The sequence below is a fragment of the Bactrocera dorsalis genome, chromosome 1 (genome assembly GCF_023373825.1).
Source record: "Bactrocera dorsalis isolate Fly_Bdor chromosome 1, ASM2337382v1, whole genome shotgun sequence".
NCBI lineage: Eukaryota > Metazoa > Arthropoda > Insecta > Diptera > Tephritidae > Bactrocera > Bactrocera dorsalis.
In genome coordinates this window covers 48,248,053-48,267,704 of record NC_064303.1, presented here as the reverse complement: position 1 = coordinate 48,267,704, position 19,652 = coordinate 48,248,053, and the positions used below count along the sequence as shown (strand labels likewise).

The 19,652-nt window shown below is 36.3% G+C and overlaps 1 protein-coding gene across 5 annotated transcripts in view; it reads right to left on the bottom strand.

The window, feature by feature from the left end:
- Positions 1–217: 217 nt before the first annotated feature.
- Positions 218–19,652, bottom strand: part of LOC105225273 (protein PALS2) — a 195,094-nt gene continuing 175,659 nt past the window's right edge. For 4 of the 5 annotated variants that reach the window (XM_049462593.1, XM_049462595.1, XM_049462589.1 and 1 more), the window contains one exon: positions 218–583. In XM_049462593.1, the coding sequence (XP_049318550.1) occupies positions 407–583 (177 nt within the window). In that variant the 3' untranslated portion in view covers positions 218–406. Of the gene's footprint in view, positions 584–9,557; positions 9,630–19,652 lie in introns of those variants that run through there. The other variant, XM_049462592.1, reaches the window with a different exon arrangement.

Here is a 19,652-nt window from a genome sequence, read left to right as displayed (position 1 = left end):
AATTTTTATTTTGTTAGATCTGGCCATAATGGAAAATGTTATAAAAAACGCTTATTTTGAGGCGCTCTCACACTGGAATAAGTTGGGCATCCCATTATCCCTGGTCGAAAATAAACTAGTACACCATATACTTCTATTTTATATCTTATGCCGTGAAGGGTTAAAACAAGTAGAGAGTTAACTGTCTTTTTATGTACCTATCAAAATTGAAAGAGGCTTATTAAATTATGCCATAAAAAGGTAATCCTCACCCCTCACAACATTTTTTATTTAAAAATATTTTGAAATAAATTTAATGGATGATAATAGTAATACAGTATTCAGTTAGGTGCTAATGAACCAATACGTGTATATTCAAAGAATTTAAGAAAATTAAGATTATTTAATGCAGATTATATAATTCGATTTAGTATATCCAATTTACAGGGACCCACTGTTCCTCATGACTCATTTCGTCGAGTACTTTCACAACTTGCTGAAATGTGCTGTCAAAATCATTATTTACAATAACCATATCAAAATATTTCCCATAACGACGTTGATAAAAAGAGCTTTCTTCGACTGTGGCAATTAAATCATCTTCCTGTAATTAAAAAAATAGAATTGTATAAATGTTTCTTTAGAAACCATATATAAAATAGTATTTTTTTAAATTAAATACTGAAATTATTATTAAATTAATAAATTGTTTTTACAAAAATTACTTACTCACGGAGTAAAATCAGTGAATTTATTCAAAAAAATAAATTCTTACAAATTTGCAACAGGATCTTTCAAATTAAAAAATACTTGTGGTATCTCTACTTTATGTCAGAAAATGATAATATTAGATCAGATTATAGTTGAATGATTCGCTACTACCCTTCTATTGCAAAATTATTTAATTTACCTCAGTTGTATCAAGGAGGCTTAGCGAAGCTCCTGGGTTAATGGATATGACATGCTTCCTCATCAGATTCTTGGAGAAACAAATATGGCTGATACAATTAATACAATTTTCGTCGCTTTGCTTGAAAGTTTATATTTTCACATCGAACCAAGGCATATAATATGTCAGATAACACTATGTTTTTACCTGCTTCTCTGATATACAGTATTTCTTGTTTTGTAATTTTCATCTTAACAGATTTGGCCAACTAAACCTCCATTCACATTCCTACAGCACTCACCACGCAACACACAATACATAACACTATACCATTCATAAACCATCCGAAAACATATTATCCCATACACCATACAGCAAAAGCATTCCCCACCCAGCCGACCTCTAAAAAATCAACCCGGTCGGAAGACTGCCTTCATGATTTTATCATCATAAAATCGAAACAAAAGAAATAAGTAATTATTTAAAAAGACTTGTCAAAGCCTAAAAAATAAGGGTTGCCTAAAATTTTGATTCGCCTTCATTGCTTCTCCTCGAAAACTCCTTCAGTGAACTTTCTCATATAAAGGAATACATCAAACTTATCTCATAAATCAAATTGTGAAGCACAGCGAAGCCAAAGTTATATTTGAATTAGCCTTTACAGTATTGTTTCATAAGAATTTGTGATCAATGTTTTTGCATTATATGCCAAAAATTATTTAATAAACCTGGGAAAGCTTCCAGCCTTATCTGAAGTTGTCAACTGTTCCATATTTGTGATACATATAACATGGTAGATGCAAGAGTTTATAATATGCTCAAAATTTAAATTTATTTTATATACATAAGTCATAAACAACTCTAGGACAATAAGTTATCCGTAATTTACTTATGTTTTCACTTTGATCTACCTGGTTGATTTAGTTTCATGTATACTAATATATACAGGTATTATACGGGAAATGTTCTACGGGTCATTCGAAACAACTCTGCTTAAAAGAATATGGCCATTGGCTAGATAATTAACGTTTCCTCCTCAAAGTTAGACAGTGAACGACAATATACAGCACCAACACGATCCGCACATGAAGACACCACAGACGAACATACACCACCTTTGCAGCCATCACACCTCTAGAGGATACAACTCACCACTCTACAACAATCAAAAAGACAGAGGGCAAAGCCGTCCTCTTTTCCTGGATTTCGTTCCGATAGCACACCTCCGAGTATCAGTAGTTAATATTTTATCGGATCCGCACATATTAAGGTTAACGGTAACAGTACACCGACCCTTTGCATATTTTCTTTTTATTTGAAGTGCGGAATTTTTAAGTGCGATCGTAAGTGGCAAAGAGGAATGAAAGAAACATTGGTTTTTCGAGCCGTAGTGGAAGGCACTTTGGGGTTTTTGAATTAAACAAAAACCTTGTGTGCTGTGCAGTAGCAAATATCCCAAAGTGTAGTCCAAAACATATAATACATACATACTTATGTACAAAAGAGAACAATAAATTTAAATAAAAAAGGAGATAAATGAGTTCAGTATGGTAAAAAAAATAATATTTGCCAAAAATCTATTCGAATAAAGAAGAAAAAAACGGTCCAAACTGATTTAATATTTGGTTAATTTTCCGGTAAAACCGGAAATATCGCTAACAGACAAAAGAGTTTGGTAATATTATATAACGAATTATTGATTTCCGCTAAATGCCTATCGTTCTGTAAAACAAAATATGTCCACAAATAATAAATAAAATATTTACTTGCATCAATTTCCAGCAATACCCTTTATACTTAATCAAGTTATAGCAGGATTGCTTAACATAATCTAATGTCAATCAGAAGCAGAGAAAAAAGAGAAAAAATTTATAAACATAAACATACATGCACTCATGGCCACGCAAAGCTTACCACTATACTTTCTCAAATTTGTTTCGGACTTTTCAATTCGTTCGGGATTTTCTTCAATTTTCTTTTTTTTATGTCTTTAGTAAGCATAAGTGAATTAAATTATATTATCTAATTATAATTTTAGTTTTTAATTTGTTACGTTTAATGAGTAAAACATAAACTAGCTTTTCTATGCTTATATATACAACAGCGGCGGATTTTATTGTTTTTAAAGTAATAACGCCACTAAGCTTCGTGTTTCTCTTACAACCAAAATTAAATAAAACATTATTTCAATTATAGCGTAAATGAGATTAAATTAAAAGAATCAAAAATATAATTTTTTCATCGTATGTCAGTCTCTTACATTTCAAGTTCGTTTTATATAGCTCACTAACTTTCAAATGAGTTTGTCTATTGCTGAATGTGTTTTGTTTTTAGTTTTTAATATTTTTGTTAAATAACATGTCAACTTATTTCTAGTAATAGAGGAAAACAAAAAGGAAAATAAAGTAGAAGAATCCTTTTTTCATGAATCTTCAATAACTGAGGAAAAACCAATTGAATTGGTACCTTGTCATCTATCTCTTCCAGCAGGCTCACATTTTGGAGAAATTTAGGAAAGTGAAGTCCAGATTAAATCATTTGAAGATGAGGACGAAGCTGATATCGACCACATTTGGAAGATAATGCTGAATCATATAAGAAGTAAGAGGAAGTTCAGTTAATATATAAACTAACACAATTGCCGAAAGAGCACAAAAAAGAAAAGGTTTTGCATACTATGAAAATCAGACAAAAAGTATAGCTCGCGAAGCTGCTAAAATGCAGCACCAAGTTAAGGAAAAACATTATCACATCTATACCAGCAAGGAAGATGTAATTAACTGTTCCAAAGTCATCTATACACAAATTGATAAAATATATCCGACCGTGTCCATTGCTCCAAAGGATTTTATATCGATTACTTTGGTTAAAAACACAATGAGAAAATACTGCAAACTCAACTGGACTCTGATCCACCTGACAAAGAGCTAAATAAAGACGTGAAAATTAAAGATGTTGACGATGAAACCAAAGCCAAGATGAAGAAAAGGATGGGATGTCTACCAACAAAATACATACAACAGTAGTTACTTTTGCCCGCCCGGGTGAATATTCCAAATTGACATGTTCGTTATCTTAAATAAGATAAGTTAAGAAATTTATAATAACGGGTGATTTTTTTGAGGTTAGGATTTTCATGCATTAGTATTTGACAGATCACGTGGGATTTCAGACATGGTGTCAAAGAGAAAGATGCTCAGTATGCTTTGACATTTCATCATGAATAGACTTACTAACGAGCAACGCTTGCAAATCATTGAATTTTATTACCAAAATCAGTGTTCGGTTCGAAATGTGTTTCGCGCGCGTGTTTTGTTCAGCGATGAGGCTCATTTCTGGTTGAATGGCTACGTAAATAAGCAAAATTGCCGCATTTGGGGTGAAGAGCAACCAGAAGCCGTTCAAGAACTGCCCATGCATCCCGAAAAATGCACTGTTTGGTGTGGTTTGTACGCTGGTGGAATCATTGGACCGTATTTTTTCAAAGATGCTGTTGGACGCAACGTTACGGTGAATGGCGATCGCTATCGTTCGATGCTAACAAACTTTTTGTTGCCAAAAATGGAAGAACTGAACTTGGTTGACATGTGGTTTCAACAAGATGGCGCTACATGCCACACAGCTCGCGATTCTATGGCCATTTTGAGGGAAAACTTCGGACAACAATTCATCTCAAGAAATGGACCCGTAAGTTGGCCACCAAGATCATGCGATTTAACGCCTTTAGACTATTTTTTGTGGGGCTACGTCAAGTCTAAAGTCTACAGAAATAAGCCAGCAACTATTCCAGCTTTGGAAGACAACATTTCCGAAGAAATTCGGGCTATTCCGGCCGAAATGCTCGAAAAAGTTGCCCAAAATTGGACTTTCCGAATGGACCACCTAAGACGCAGCCGCGGTCAACATTTAAATGAAATTATCTTCAAAAAGTAAATGTCATGAACCAATCTAACGTTTCAAATAAAGAACCGATGAGATTTTGCAAATTTTATGCGTTTTTTTTTAAAAAAAAGTTATCAAGCTCTTAAAAAATCACCCTTTACTTAAGATCGTGAAATGATATACTGTCCATTAATTTTTTAAATAATCATTTCATTTCATTATATATCATTGAATATGCTTACTTATCAACAAAGCCGAAAAACTAATAAACATAAATATCTGTTTAAGGTATTTAAGTAACAAATTAAAATTTAATATATCTTTTTCACGGAATAGTAAAGTACAAATTTTGTTCCACTTAAAAAAAAAGACCCTTAAACAGAAGTGGTCAAATGAAAGTATTAATTTCGAAAAAAATACAAAAATTTTGATTTAAAAGTAGATTTAGTAATTAATATTGCCTTCTTTATTCTAAATTACTCAATTTTGGCAAGCCTTGAACTAAATTTTCTAATATTTTCATTAGAATAATGTCAAATTGATGCTTCGTCTCTAAGAAAAATTACCCTAAGTTTGTAAGGCTGCTTTTTGGTATTTTGGAATCAAAAATTAACCACAACCGCTGAATTGGATTAAAATCCGGTGACTAAGCTGGCCAGGCCAGTTCAGTTCACTTTTTCCGCATTTAAAATATACTACTTATACCAAATTTTGAGAAATAGCCCCAAACCATGAGAGAACATCCTCCATGCTTCACTGATGATTGTATGCACTGTGGTTTTAAGCGATCAGAAGGTTTACAACCCACCCGATTTCATGTTTTTTAACACCTTAGTTCGAATTAAAATTCATCGGACCAAATTGTTTTATCTCAAAATGTGGTTGGCATATTTTGATATTGTTTTGCAAACTATAGTCCTTTTTTTTCATACTCGAATGGTGCTCAAATATCATTGAACATGCATACTTATCAGCAAAGCCGAAATACAATTAAAAATAAATATCTATTTTCAAACATACATACATACATACGTATGTAAGTTAGCACCCCACACATTCAAAAAGTATCATATGATGCACTAATATTGTATGATGCAAAGTAATATAATAACGGGTGATTTTTTTGAGGTTAGGATTTTCATGCATTAGTATTTGACAGATCACGTGGGATTTCAGACATGGTGTCAAAGAGAAAGATGCTCAGTATGCTTTGACATTTCATCATGAATAGACTTACTAACGAGCAACGCTTGCAAATCATTGAATTTTATTACCAAAATCAGTGTTCGGTTCGAAATGTGTTTCGCGCTTTACGTCCGACAAATTTTGTTCAGCGATGAGGCTCATTTCTGGTTGAATGGCTACGTAAATAAGCAAAATTGCCGCATTTGGGGTGAAGAGCAACCAGAAGCCGTTCAAGAACTGCCCATGCATCCCGAAAAATGCACTGTTTGGTGTGGTTTGTACGCTGGTGGAATCATTGGACCGTATTTTTTCAAAGATGCTGTTGGACGCAACGTTACGGTGAATGGCGATCGCTATCGTTCGATGCTAACAAACTTTTTGTTGCCAAAAATGGAAGAACTGAACTTGGTTGACATGTGGTTTCAACAAGATGGCGCTACATGCCACACAGCTCGCGATTCTATGGCCATTTTGAGGGAAAACTTCGGACAACAATTCATCTCAAGAAATGGACCCGTAAGTTGGCCACCAAGATCATGCGATTTAACGCCTTTAGACTATTTTTTGTGGGGCTACGTCAAGTCTAAAGTCTACAGAAATAAGCCAGCAACTATTCCAGCTCTGGAAGACAACATTTCCGAAGAAATTCGGGCTATTCCGGCCAAAATGCTCGAAAAAGTTGCCCAAAATTGGACTTTCCGAATGGACCACCTAAGACGCAGCCGCGGTCAACATTTAAATGAAATTAACTTCAAAAAGTAAATGTCATGAACCAATCTAACGTTTCAAATAAAGAACCGATGAGATTTTGCAAATTTTATGCGTTTTTTTTAAAAAAAAGTTATCAAGCTCTTAAAAAATCACCCTTTATGACACCACTAAATCGCTGAGAGTGCGACACGTGTAGTAGCAACCTGGGAAGGGAGTGGGAAGCGCAGCGTCAGCAAAGTGCCAACCTATGGGAAGCGCGGCGTCAGAAAACTCAATACCCGTTGCAGCGGCAAACGTTGGTTTAGAGTTAAGCGAAAATAATTGTAAAATTCAATTCTTACACAGAATTCAGTAAATGAGCATTGCTCCCAAAAAAAAGAGCATAGCTCCCAGAAAACATTTTTTTAATAAAAATAACTAAACGTTTTTTAACTTGTACATAAACAACCACATTTATTTAAATGCAATGTGCATCTATTTAATAATAATAAAAATATATGGGACACAAGTCATAAATTTAGAGAAGAGATAATATTAAACACACACACGTATTAAAGTGTACACTTGAAAATAACCCCATGTCAAGCAGCAATAAACATTATGCTGCAATACATACAAACATACACACATACACATATATTTAGTTATTTAAGATAGTTTTAAAATTTGTATATAAGCAAGAAAAATACGAAATAAAATCAGAATGAATATATTCTCCCTCGAGTTAAGACGTTTCATTTCCCCCCACCAATGGTAAGGAATGACAAGTTCTATTTTGAGGTCAATGTTTGATAATACATACAAATCGAACAAATGGAAAACATGGGTTATTTTTTCCGACATAGTTTTAGTATAGTACTAATGGAAACATCCAAACCAAACTTTTGACCAACTCCCGCGATAAAATTTCAGGGTTTTCATGAGCTTTTCTTCGTACAAGTCGCTGAGCGTGTATAGAAATTTTGGACTTTGGATCTTCACCGTATTGAATCTTCCATGTATTCCTTCTCTTGAAGTATTCAAAAATCTTCCTTGCCCCTCGGATCGAAACGGAATATTTTTCATTTATTTTTTGATACGTTTCACCCCTCTTTTCATCTTGTGCAATTAAGATCCTATCGAGTTTTTCGAATTTTTACTAAAAACAGAACAAAAAAATTTTCCCTTATCTAATAGTAATTTATTTAATCTGATCGTGAAACTTCCTACCATTGTTTTTGTTTTTTTTACGTACGCATCTTGATACCTGCACTTATAAAGTACTTACATATCGCTCATTTGCTGCAAGACCGGCATAAATCAAAAAACGTGATTTTTGAGTTAATGCTGAAGAATTGTTCGTTATATCATACTTCATGTTGAGTGAAAAATTCATATGAATACCTCTTATATGCTCCGCTTGAGAAGAGGTGTAAGGTTGGAGTCACCGTGTAAGGTTGTAGTCAGTTGAAAACTTTAAACGCGTTTTCTGGAGAATCGATTTTTTTGACTTATGCCGGTCTTGCAGCAAATGAGCGATATGTATATGTCGAAATCTAATGAACGTAACAAGTACACACTATCAAAAAGATATATGTACATAAAACATATATCTAATATATAAAATTCTCGTGTCACGGTGTACGTTATTGAACTCCTCTGAAACCGCTCGACCGATTTTCGTGAATCTTAGCGTGCATATCGGCTAGAGAATCGGACAACATCTATTTTTCATCCTCCTAAATGTTAAGGGTGGTCCATCCCTAAATTTTTTTAACTTTCCGCGAAGAAAATTTAAAATTTTCTAAAATCGGGAAGTTTTTGGTTGTTGAAGTTATTGGACCCGCTTATAACTTTTCAACGGATCAAGCGATTCAACCCTACCCAACGGCATTTCAAAGAATTTCACTTAATTTATATTTTCTAAATTTTTGAGCCGATTCGGATCGGTAGATTTCGAGAAAACTCAAAAAAAAAGCAATCAAAATTTATTTCAAAAGTGTTTTTTTGGGAATAACTTCTAAACGGCTATTCGATCAATTCCATAAACTAATCAGCACTCAACCTCACAAAACTACGCCGATTACCGCAAACCGGGTCAAAATCGATCAATTTTCTTGCGAGAAATCGTTGACGAAAGAAATCGCAAAAATCGATTTTTTTGAAATAACTCTGAAACGACTCGACCGATTAATTCTGAAGACTAATCAGCTTTCGACTCTGAAAAAATCACGTCGATTCTAGGCAATTCGCACATTTAATTCATGTTTCCAAATGACATCGTTTGGTTCAACAGAAATAGTTAATAATATTGCTGCAAACGGCCAACAATTTACTTCCACGTTCAAAATCAAAGGCCAAGTATATCACAAAGTGGGTTCATTGCTGCCAATGTCAAACATATCTCATAAATTTTTACAAATCTACTTCATGGGTGGCGAGAACTCCGAACGTGCACTCGCCAATCGCGTGGATGCACGTTGCGACTACCATAATCTCAATTCAGCTTTTGCCAGGCGTATCGTCAGCGAGCTGGACGCTCTGTTAAATGAGCACAATGAATTATTAAAGTTATTCAAATCACACATGCCCAAGCTACAAAGTGACAATCACGCAATTGTCATCAACGTATACGTAGATCAGCGTTGTCCACGGCCTATGCGCACAGTAGCGCACGAACAGTGCCAGACACCTCACACCAACATGTCGCGACAAGTGTCTGTGAAAGCACGATTGTGCTACTGTATTCAACTTCGTAGGCAAGCAAAGAAGAATTTTGCGATCAGTTGACGCCAGAATAACCAACACAAGCATAACGTGCACACAGTCACGTTGGACAACACTGACGTAGATTCAACGCACCTGTTGTTGACGACGTTGCTGGAATCATGGTTGGCGACCGTACATCTACGCGACAAATTGTGATTCGAAGAAGAAATAATGATCTTCAGTTCATCAGTGATACCCATTGTTCATATGACGCTCTCCAATATCCACTAATTTTCTGGAAGGGACAAGACGGATATTGCGTAAATATTAAACAACGAGATGCCGTAACAGGTAATTCTTTTATTATTAAGAACATAATTATTTGGTTATTAAAGAATAAATCTTCAATTAATTTAAATATATATTATTACAGGAGCCATAACAAATAAGAACGTTAGCTCCAAGGATTTTTATTCATATCATTTGATGATTAGACGCGGTCGAGACAACATCATTTTTCGATGTCGGGAGCTTTGCCAACAATTTACAGTCGACATGTATGTGAAGATAGAAAGTGAACGACTACGATACTTGCGATATAATCAACAGAAGCTGCGTACGGAAGAATATATTCACTTACGAGATGCTGTTGCGAACAATGCTGACACTGCCGAAATCGGTAACTCTGTTATCTTACCATTATCGTACGCAGGTAGTCCACGTCACATGCAAGAATATATTCAGGATGACATGACTTTCGTGAATATGGACGACCGTGTCTTTTCATCACTTTTACATGTAATCCAAAATGGCAGGAAATTACATCGTTGTTATTACCAGGACGAAATGCAATACATCGTCATGATATTACAGCACGTGTGTTTAAACAAAAATTAAAGTCTTTAATCAACTTTATTACAAAATTGCATGTGTTTGGCTCCACACGTTGCTGGATGTATTCAGTTGAGTGGCAAAAGCGTGGATTACCTCATGCTCACATTTTAATTTGGTTGGTCGACAAAATACGTGCTGGAAACATCGACAGTTTGATTTCTGCAGAGATTCCATATCCGTCTACTGATCAATTACTGTTTGATATTGTTGCTGCAAACATGATTCATAGTCCGTGCGGAAATCTGAATCGTTCATCACCTTGCATGGTAGACGGAAAATGTACAAAGCGTTTTCCTAAAGATTTTCCTAACGATACGGTCACACATGTTGACGGATATCCAATATATCGTCGAAGAAGTACCGAAAATGGCGGACAATCTTTCATTAAAACTATCAGCAACGCAGACACCGACATTGACAATCGTTGGGTGGTACCATATTCACCTCTGCTAAGCAAAACATTCAATGCTCATATTAATGTTGAGTCATGCAGTTCGGTGAAGAGTATCAAATATATTTGCAAATATGTATGTGAATAAAGGGAGTGATATGGCTGTATTTAGAATTGAAAATATTAATGTACATTCTCCTCCGTTGAATCAAAATGATGAAGTTACGAATTACCAAATTGGCCGGTATGTCAGTTCCAATGAAGCTGTCTGGCGTAGTTTCGGTTTCCCAATTCATGAACGGGATCCAGTAGTTATCCATTTAGCTATCCACCTTGAAGACGGCCAGCGCGTATATTTCACGAACGATACAGTGCTTGATCGTGCTATAAATCCACCAAAAACTACGCTGACCGAATTTTTTGAACTGTGCAATCGTGCCGATGCTTTTGGTGCCTTCGCACAAACACTTCTCTACTCTGAAGTTCCACGGTATTTTACATGGGCTCAAAAAAGAAAATGGATACCCCGCAAGCAAGGGACACCAGTTGATGCGCACCCTGGTTTATTTAAATCAAATACTTTGGGTCGTGTATATACAGTCAATCCAAGGCAGACTGAGGGCTTTTACCTGCGACTATTGTTGGTTAATGTCACCGGGCCATTGTCATTTCAAGATATACGTAAGGTAGATGGACAACAGTATCCTACGTATAAAGATGCATGCCTTGCTCTAGGCTTGCTAGAAGACGACAATCATTGGGACAGTACGCTTGCTGAAGCAACATTAAACTGCACAGGATCACAAATTCGTCTACTATTTGCTATAGTACTGACTACATGTTTTCCGGCCCGAGCACAAATGTTATGGGATAATCACAAAGATTCAATGACTGATGATATATTGTATCGACATCGTACAAGGTGCAATGACCTAATGATATCATTCAGTGATGCAATGTACAATGAAGCATTGATTGCTATCGAGGATCTTTGCATTGCTATTGCGAATTTGCCAATCAGTCATTTCGGTATGAGCTCACCGAATCGATGTGCATCTGATTTACTCAACACAAATATCAATCGTGAACTACAGTACGATACTGTAGAACTGGCAGGCATTGTTAGTCGCAATGTTCCACTACTGAATGATGAACAAAAAATTATTTACGAGCGCATCATGATGGCAGTTTCGGCAGGAAAAGGAGGATTCTTTTTTTTTGGATGAACCAGGTGGAACTGACAAAACATTCCTTATTTCGTTACTTCTGGCTGAGATACGATCAAAAAATGACATCGCATTTGCCGTTGCATCTTCTGGCATTGCAGCAACTTTATTAGATGGAGGCAGAACAGCTCATTCAGCATTTAAGCTGCCGTTGAACATTCAAAATAATCCAGATGCAGTGTGCAACATAAAAAAACAATCGTCTATGGCCATAGTGCTGAAACAATGTAAAATTATTATTTGGGATGAATGCACTATGGCACACAAACATTAGCTTGAGGCATTAGATAGGACATTAAAGGATATAAAAAACAATGATAAACTATTTGGACACTTTGTTACTACTTTCTGGTGATTTTAGACAAACACTTCCCTTATTCCACGTTCAACGTACGCTGATGAAATTTATGCTTGCTTAAAATCATCGCGACTATGGCGCAATGTTGAAAGAGTACAACTGACGGTGAACATGCGCGTTCAAATGCTTCAGGATCCATCGGCCGAAAATTTCTCTAAACAACTGTTAGATATTGGTGATGGGAAAGTTGATGTACATGAAAATACTGGATGCATCAAATTACAGACGGACTTCTGCACAATCATCGACTCGCAAAATACTCTCATCGATCACATATTTCCCGACGTACACACACAATATGCAAATCGTAAGGGGCTGGCAGAAAGAGCGATTTTGGCAGCTAAAAATGTGGACGTCAATGTGTTCAATTTAAAGATTCAACAGTTGTTGCCTGGGGACTTGGTGTCATACAAATCTATCGATGCAGTTTGCGATACCAACGAGACTGTGAATTATCCAATTGAGTTTTTAAATTCATTGGATTTGATAGACATGCCACTACATCATTTACAATTGAAGGTTGGATCTCCGATTATTCTGCTTCGCAATTTAAACCCACCAGGGCTGTGTAATGGCACGCGGTTAGTCATTAAAAAATTAATGAAAAACGTCATTGAAGCCATCATCTTGAATGGCAAGTTTCAAGGCGAAAATGTGTTGCTGCCACGAATCCCTATGATTACTACAGATGCGCCAATTGAATTCAAACGCACTCAATTCCCCATTAGATTGGCATTCGCTATGACGATCAATAAGTCACAAGGCCAGACATTGTCTGTATGTGGCTTAGATTTGGAAACACCATTATTTTCCCACGGACAACTCTATGTGGCATGTTCTCGCGTGGGAAAATCCTCCAGTTTGTTTGTGTTGGCTAAAGACGGGCTAACTAAGAATATTGTACACTCTATTGCACTAAGAGATAAATTTTTTTTTTCAATTGCCAGGATAATATGAATAATTAGTTTTGATATTTAGAAAGATATCAAAAATTGTAATTTAAAATATATTCGTTACTTTAATAAGGATTAATTTATTAACTTAAATAAAGCACACTTTCATTGTTAATAATGCTTTCGATTATAAGTACATCCCCGCACACTTAATAGTAGATAGTTATTTTTATTGAAATAAAAAAATGTTTCCTAGAAATATGTAATATACATGGCAAAACAACGTTTGCCGGGTCAGCTAGTTATAATAAATTATGTATATTATGTTGTCAAAAAAGTCTTGCGGTATTTTTATTGAATCAATTCGTGTGGCACCCATACATCGAGCTTCTTAGTGACTCCAAGCTTCTTCAAATGGTTTATAACGGTTTGATGACTACTATGCCGGTCTCTTTCGACCAATTCAGCGATTTTATCGCAATTTTCGACGACAGTTGATGTCATCATCCAGGCCTCTGCACCATATAGCAGGACGGGAATTATGAGTGACTTATAGAGTTTGGTTTTTGTTCGTCGATAGAGGACTTTACTTCTGAATTGCCTACGCAGTCTGAAGTAGCAAATGTTGGCAAGAGTTATCCTACGTTGGATTTCCAGACTGACATTGTTGGTAGTGTTTACACTGGTTCCAAGATAGACGAAATTATCTACAACTTCTAAGTTATGACTGTCAACAGTGACGTGAGAGCCAAGTCGCGAATGCGACGAATGTTTGTTTGATGACAGGAGATATTTCGTCTTGCTCTCGTTCACTGCCAGACCCATTTGCGTTGCTTCCTTGTTCAGTCTGGAGAAAGCAGAACTAACGGCGCAGGTGTTGTGGCCGATGATATCAATACCAACTGTACCTGCTCGATTTAGTTCTGCAGCTCGAACTATTTTCTCCAGAAGCAGATTAAAAAGGTCGCACGATAGGGAATCGCCTTGTCTGAAACATCGTTTGGTATCGAACGGCTCGGAGAGGTCCTTCCCGATTCTGACGGAGCTTTTCGTGCTGCTCAACGTCAGTTTACACAGCCGTATTAACTTTGATGGGATACCAAATTCAGACATCGCGGCATAAAGGCAGCTCCTTTTCGTGCTGTCGAAAGCAGTTTTGAAATCGACGAAGAGGTGGTGTGTGTCGATTCTCCTTTCACGGGTCTTTTCCAAGATTTGGCGCATGGTGAATATCTGGTCGGTTGTTGATTTTCCAGGTCTAAAGCCACACTGATAAGGTCCAATCAGTTTGTTGACGGTGGGCTTTAATCTCTCACACAATACGCTCGGCAGAACCTTATATGCGATCTTGAGGAGGCTAATACCACGTTAGTTGGCGCAGATTGTGGGCTCTCCTTTTTATGGATTGGGCATAGCGCACTTAAATTCCAATCGTTGGGCATGCTTTCGTCCGACCATATTTTGCAAAGAAGCTAATGCATGCTTCTTATAAGTTCTTCGCCGACGTTTTTGAATAGCTCGGCCGGCAATCCATCGGTCCCCGCCGCTTTGTTGTTCTTCAGGCGGGTAATTGCTATTCGAACTTCTTCATGGTCGGGCAATGCAACATCTACTCCATCGTCATCGATTGGGGAATCGGGTTCGCCTTCTCCTGGCGTTGTACGTTCACTGCTATTCAGCAGGCTGAAGAAGTGTTCCCTCCATAATTTAAGTATGTTCTGGGCATCGATGACTAGATCACCTTTGGGGTTCTACAAGAGTATGCTCCGGTCTTGAAACCTTCTGTAAGCCGCCGCATTTTTTCGCCCAGTTTATCAAGCTCTTCATACTCACGCATTTCGCCCTCTTACTTTTTTTCTGCAAATGCGTCTCGCTTCCCTCTTCAACTCTATCCCATCCCGCACGTATTGTGGTTGCTCGTAACGTTGCAAGGTAGGCAACCTGTTTTCTCTCCGCTGCGACACGGCACTTTTCGTCGTACCTTATTTACTCTAACGTTTTTTTCTAATTATGATGCATATTATTTTTGCATTTTTTCGTTATGTTATATTTTCAGCTTTTTATTTAAAGCAGTTTTTAATTAAATTTTTATGAACAGTTTTACCTGATTTGGTGAGGACAGTACTGTTAAAGTTTTTAGCGACTATTCCCTCTTTATATCGTGGAGTTAGTTTATTTCCAAACCTTTTAGTTATATTTCCATAAATTTTGTCACCTATGTCGCAATTCTTCATGCTCGTTTTGTTTTTATTATGATGGTTGCAGTCTTGTTTTTCTCGTAGCCTCTAACGTTTTCTTGCCTATTTATTTCTATTTGTTGGCGATCGATTATTGTTCTGTGGCCAAAGGAAAGCTCGAGAGGTTTTTTACCGGTTCTTGAATGGATTAAGTTGTTGTATTCAAAAATTGATTTGTCTAGGAGATCCTCAAATGATTCATGCGTATTTTCTGATTTGAGGCGACGTATTATTTCGGTAAGAGAAAGGTTAAATCTCTCAACTTGACCGATTGAACAGCTTTTATAGGGTGGAGCTTTGTGAATCTCTATACTGAATTGATTAGTCAGCATGAATGTGATTGGGCTGGAATTAAATGAATTTTCATTGTCGAATTTAATAACTTTTGGTATTCCCAAGTTATGATGTCTCTAAGAGGTTGTTTCAGATTCTCTGCCGCTCGTGAATTAATTAGTTTAATAAGAACATATTTCAAAAATTTATCTATGGCGGTAAGAATGAGCTGTTTGTTTGTGTGGTATATGTCTTTATGGACAATATGTCCGGGGTATTCAGGTATTTTTGTGCTTTGAATAGCGTGTTTATGAGGGTGACGGTCGTATTTATTAAACTTACATACTCTGCACTGTTTCACGATTTTTTTAATCTTGGCTCTCATTTGTGGAAAATAAATATATAAATTTGCAATTTATTTTCTTGGCTATTTCGGTGGGTACGATTGTGTTCATTAATAATAGGGGTATTCTCTTGCTTTTGCAAAACCCGGTGCACGGTGCAAGCATTGCAAATTTACAACGGCACAACAACAAACACACGCAGAAAAATATTTGCAAGGGCTGTGAAATATGTCAGACCAAAACCCATGTATATTAGCGTGCAATGTCACGCAAAAATAAAATTGCAACCCTGTTGTAGTTGCCATTTTACATAAAGACATATTACGTCGTTAAACTGTTGAGAAAGGTAAATTTTAATTAGATTTTATAATTTCTATTTAAATTATAAAGTTTTGCTACAGTTTTTTTGTTAAAAATGCATGCAGAAGGTGCGCCAATTCACAATAGACATGCACAATAGTCATTTACAATAAATTGACTGAATCAGTCGCTCATATATCACTAGATTCTGCAATGGGTGCTCTCGTGCCCTTGTATATTTCGGTGTAGTATTTTTGCAATTTGCAATCTTGCAAGAGCAAGAGAATACCCCTAATTTCTTTATATTGATCGGCTGTATTTGTTAAATCTCTCGCTAACTTTCTTGTGAACTGTATTTTGTATCTGTTGAAATGATGGGCAAAAATCATTTGTATTATACCTAGTGTTCGTTCGTCTGTCATGAGGTCATTAGTCACCGATGGGTTCAAATATGATTTAAGGATATTGGCTAATTTTTCTTCGTTGAAAGTTACGTCAGTTACAGTCTGACAATGATAGGTTGGGAATGGAATTTCAAACTTATGGTCAGTATTATTTCCTACATTGAAAATGATTTGGCTTTTGAATACGTTAAGTGGTAGATTGCCAAATGGTATTAAATTCTGTGAGAAGCCCTCGTCGCTATTTTGGGTGAACATCGTAGAGTTAATATGTGAATTGCGATAGGGACAAGATAAAGCATCTGCAGCTTTATTCATAGTTCCGGGTTTGTATTGTAGTACGTTATGGTATTCCTCCAAAATTTATTTCCATCGCTTCATTTTAGAATTAGAATTTTTGTTGGAAAAGGCATATGTTAATGGCTGATGGTCCGTAAAGATCTTTACTTTGTCAGTCCCGTACAGGTAGTTTCGAAGGTATTTCAGAGCCCAACTAATAGCTAGCATTTCTCTCTGGTTAGCGGCGTATGCTTCCTCTGTTTTACTAAGTGTCCTCGAAATAAATTCCTGTGTTAATACTGCGCCAATTTCGTATTTTGATGCGTCCGTCGTTATGTGAAATTCCTTATTATAAGCGGGATAAGATAGCATAACGTCTTCTGACAAAAGAGATTTTTTTACTTTTTGGAATGCATCGATGGCTTCTTCATAAAGGTTAATGTATTTCCTACTAGAAAGCCTTTTGGATATACGAGATGTGTTCAAAAAGTATCGCGAATCGTAACTGACAGTTTTCTTCGATTGCAGGGGAGTGGTGTATCATGAGTTCTTGCCACAGGGAAGAACGGTCAATAAGGAATATTACCTGCAAGTTATGCGCAATTTGGGCGAAGCAATCCGCCAGAAACGCCCGGATTTGTGGGAGAACAAAAATTGGCTTTTGCACCACGATAACACATCGTCGACTTTTTGGCCAAAAACAACACACTAATGATGCCGCAACCACCGTATTCCCCAGATCTGGCCCCCTGTGACTTTTTCTTGTTCCCTAAACTGGAGAGGCCCATGAAAGGACGACGTTACGCTTCTCTTGACGAGATAAAGACGGCATCGAAGGAGGAGCTGAAGAAGATAAAAAAAATGATTTTTTGAAGTGCTTCGAAGATTGGAAAAACCGTTGGCACAAGTGTATAATATCTCATGGGGGTTACTTTGAAGGGGACAAAATAGATATTCATGAATAAAAAAATAATTTTTGAAAAAACACAAAATTCGCGACACTTTTTGAACACACCTCGTATGTCCTTCCTTCCTCCTGAAAAGGGATGTCAAGGGTTTCGTCAATTTGGCGTAATCTTTTATAGTTCTTGGACAGGGAAAGTTTTTAAATGCCTCTACTTTTTTGGGTTGGTTCGTATACCATTTGGGAATACAATAAAACTAAGGAATTCGACTTCTGTTTTCAAGAAAGTAAAGTTCAAAATATATATATTTTGATATTTTGGAAATGGGATTCAGTATCTGCACTAAATTCGATTATGTCAATGTACTATATATTGTACGTAGCATATTTTCCCTATGTGCTCACGGAAAATATGGTCGAGTGAACGTTGAAAAATTGATGGTGCATTTTTGAGATCGAATAGTAGTCTCGTGAATTCGTATTTTCCGTGTCTTACGGAGAAAGCCGCTTTTTCTCGTTCTCTTTTAGAGGTATTTGATAAAATACAATTTTAAGGTCTATGACGGAAAATAATTTACTTTTCCCTAGTTCTGAAAGTACGGTACTGATGTCGGGTATGGGATAACCATAATCAATAACGAGTCCATATTTTATCTTTCCTAAAGCGTCAATTTTCTTTTGTACTATCCATAACGGAGAGTTATAAGGAGACCATGAAGGTCGAATTATGTTATTATCAAGAAGTTCATGTATTTGTTTTTCACTTCATCTTTCAGGGAAATAGGATATGGGTAATAAGCCGAATATATTGGCCTTTCGGTTGTAGTTCCAATTACACCTTTTCCGATGGTTGTAAATATAAGCTTTTCGTTTAGGTCAGCAAATAAAGTTGAGTATTTTCTTATAAAATTTTCGATATGAAGTTTTTCTTGTTCAGTCATGTGTTCTGTTCTGATGCCGATGTTATTTAAGGATTTTGCAGATTGTTGTTTTATTTTGATTTTATAGTTATTGCAAATAGTCATATAATTTTCTTTCATATAAATAATGGGAACTTGCCTACTTTCTTAACGAAGCACAAAAACAAAAAAACTCATAGTATTTTTTTGTTTTGAATTACTCAACTACAATTCAAAAATTTAACATTCGGATAGTGGTGTCTTCTACTGTGGGATCTAGGAACATTATTTACCTTTCTTTTTATTAAATTTTGTAACTTATTTTAAAATTTCAATATTTTGAATTGTCGGTATCTTGTTGGAACTCTAAATTTCGAGATTTTGATTGAAACACAAAATATTTCCACACATACGTGAGACCCTTCATTTTCGCTGGAGTAGAAACGCTTACGTGGTTATAGCCGAGTTAACAACAGCGCGCCAGGCGTTTCTTCTTTTCGCTTCGTAGAGCCAATTGGATATTCCAAGCGAAGACAGGTCCTTTTACACTTGGTCTTTCCAACGGAGTGGAGGTCTTCCTCTTCCTCTGCTTCCGCCGGCGGGTACTGCGTCGAACTTTCAGAGCGGAATATTTTCATCCATTCGGATGCCATGATCCAGCCAGCGTAGCCGGTGTTTCAATTCGCTGAACTATGTCAATGTCGTCGTAAATTTCATACAACTCATCATTCCATCGAATGTGGTATTCGCCTATCTTTATTGGAATACACTTAAAATAACGAAGTTTGAAATGCCGACAAATCCAAATACCCACAAAATATTAAAATGCAACTAAATCAAAATACCAACAAATCAAAACACCAACAAATCACAAAACAAAAAATCAAAAGGCCGACATGTGAAAATTTTTTTATCGGGG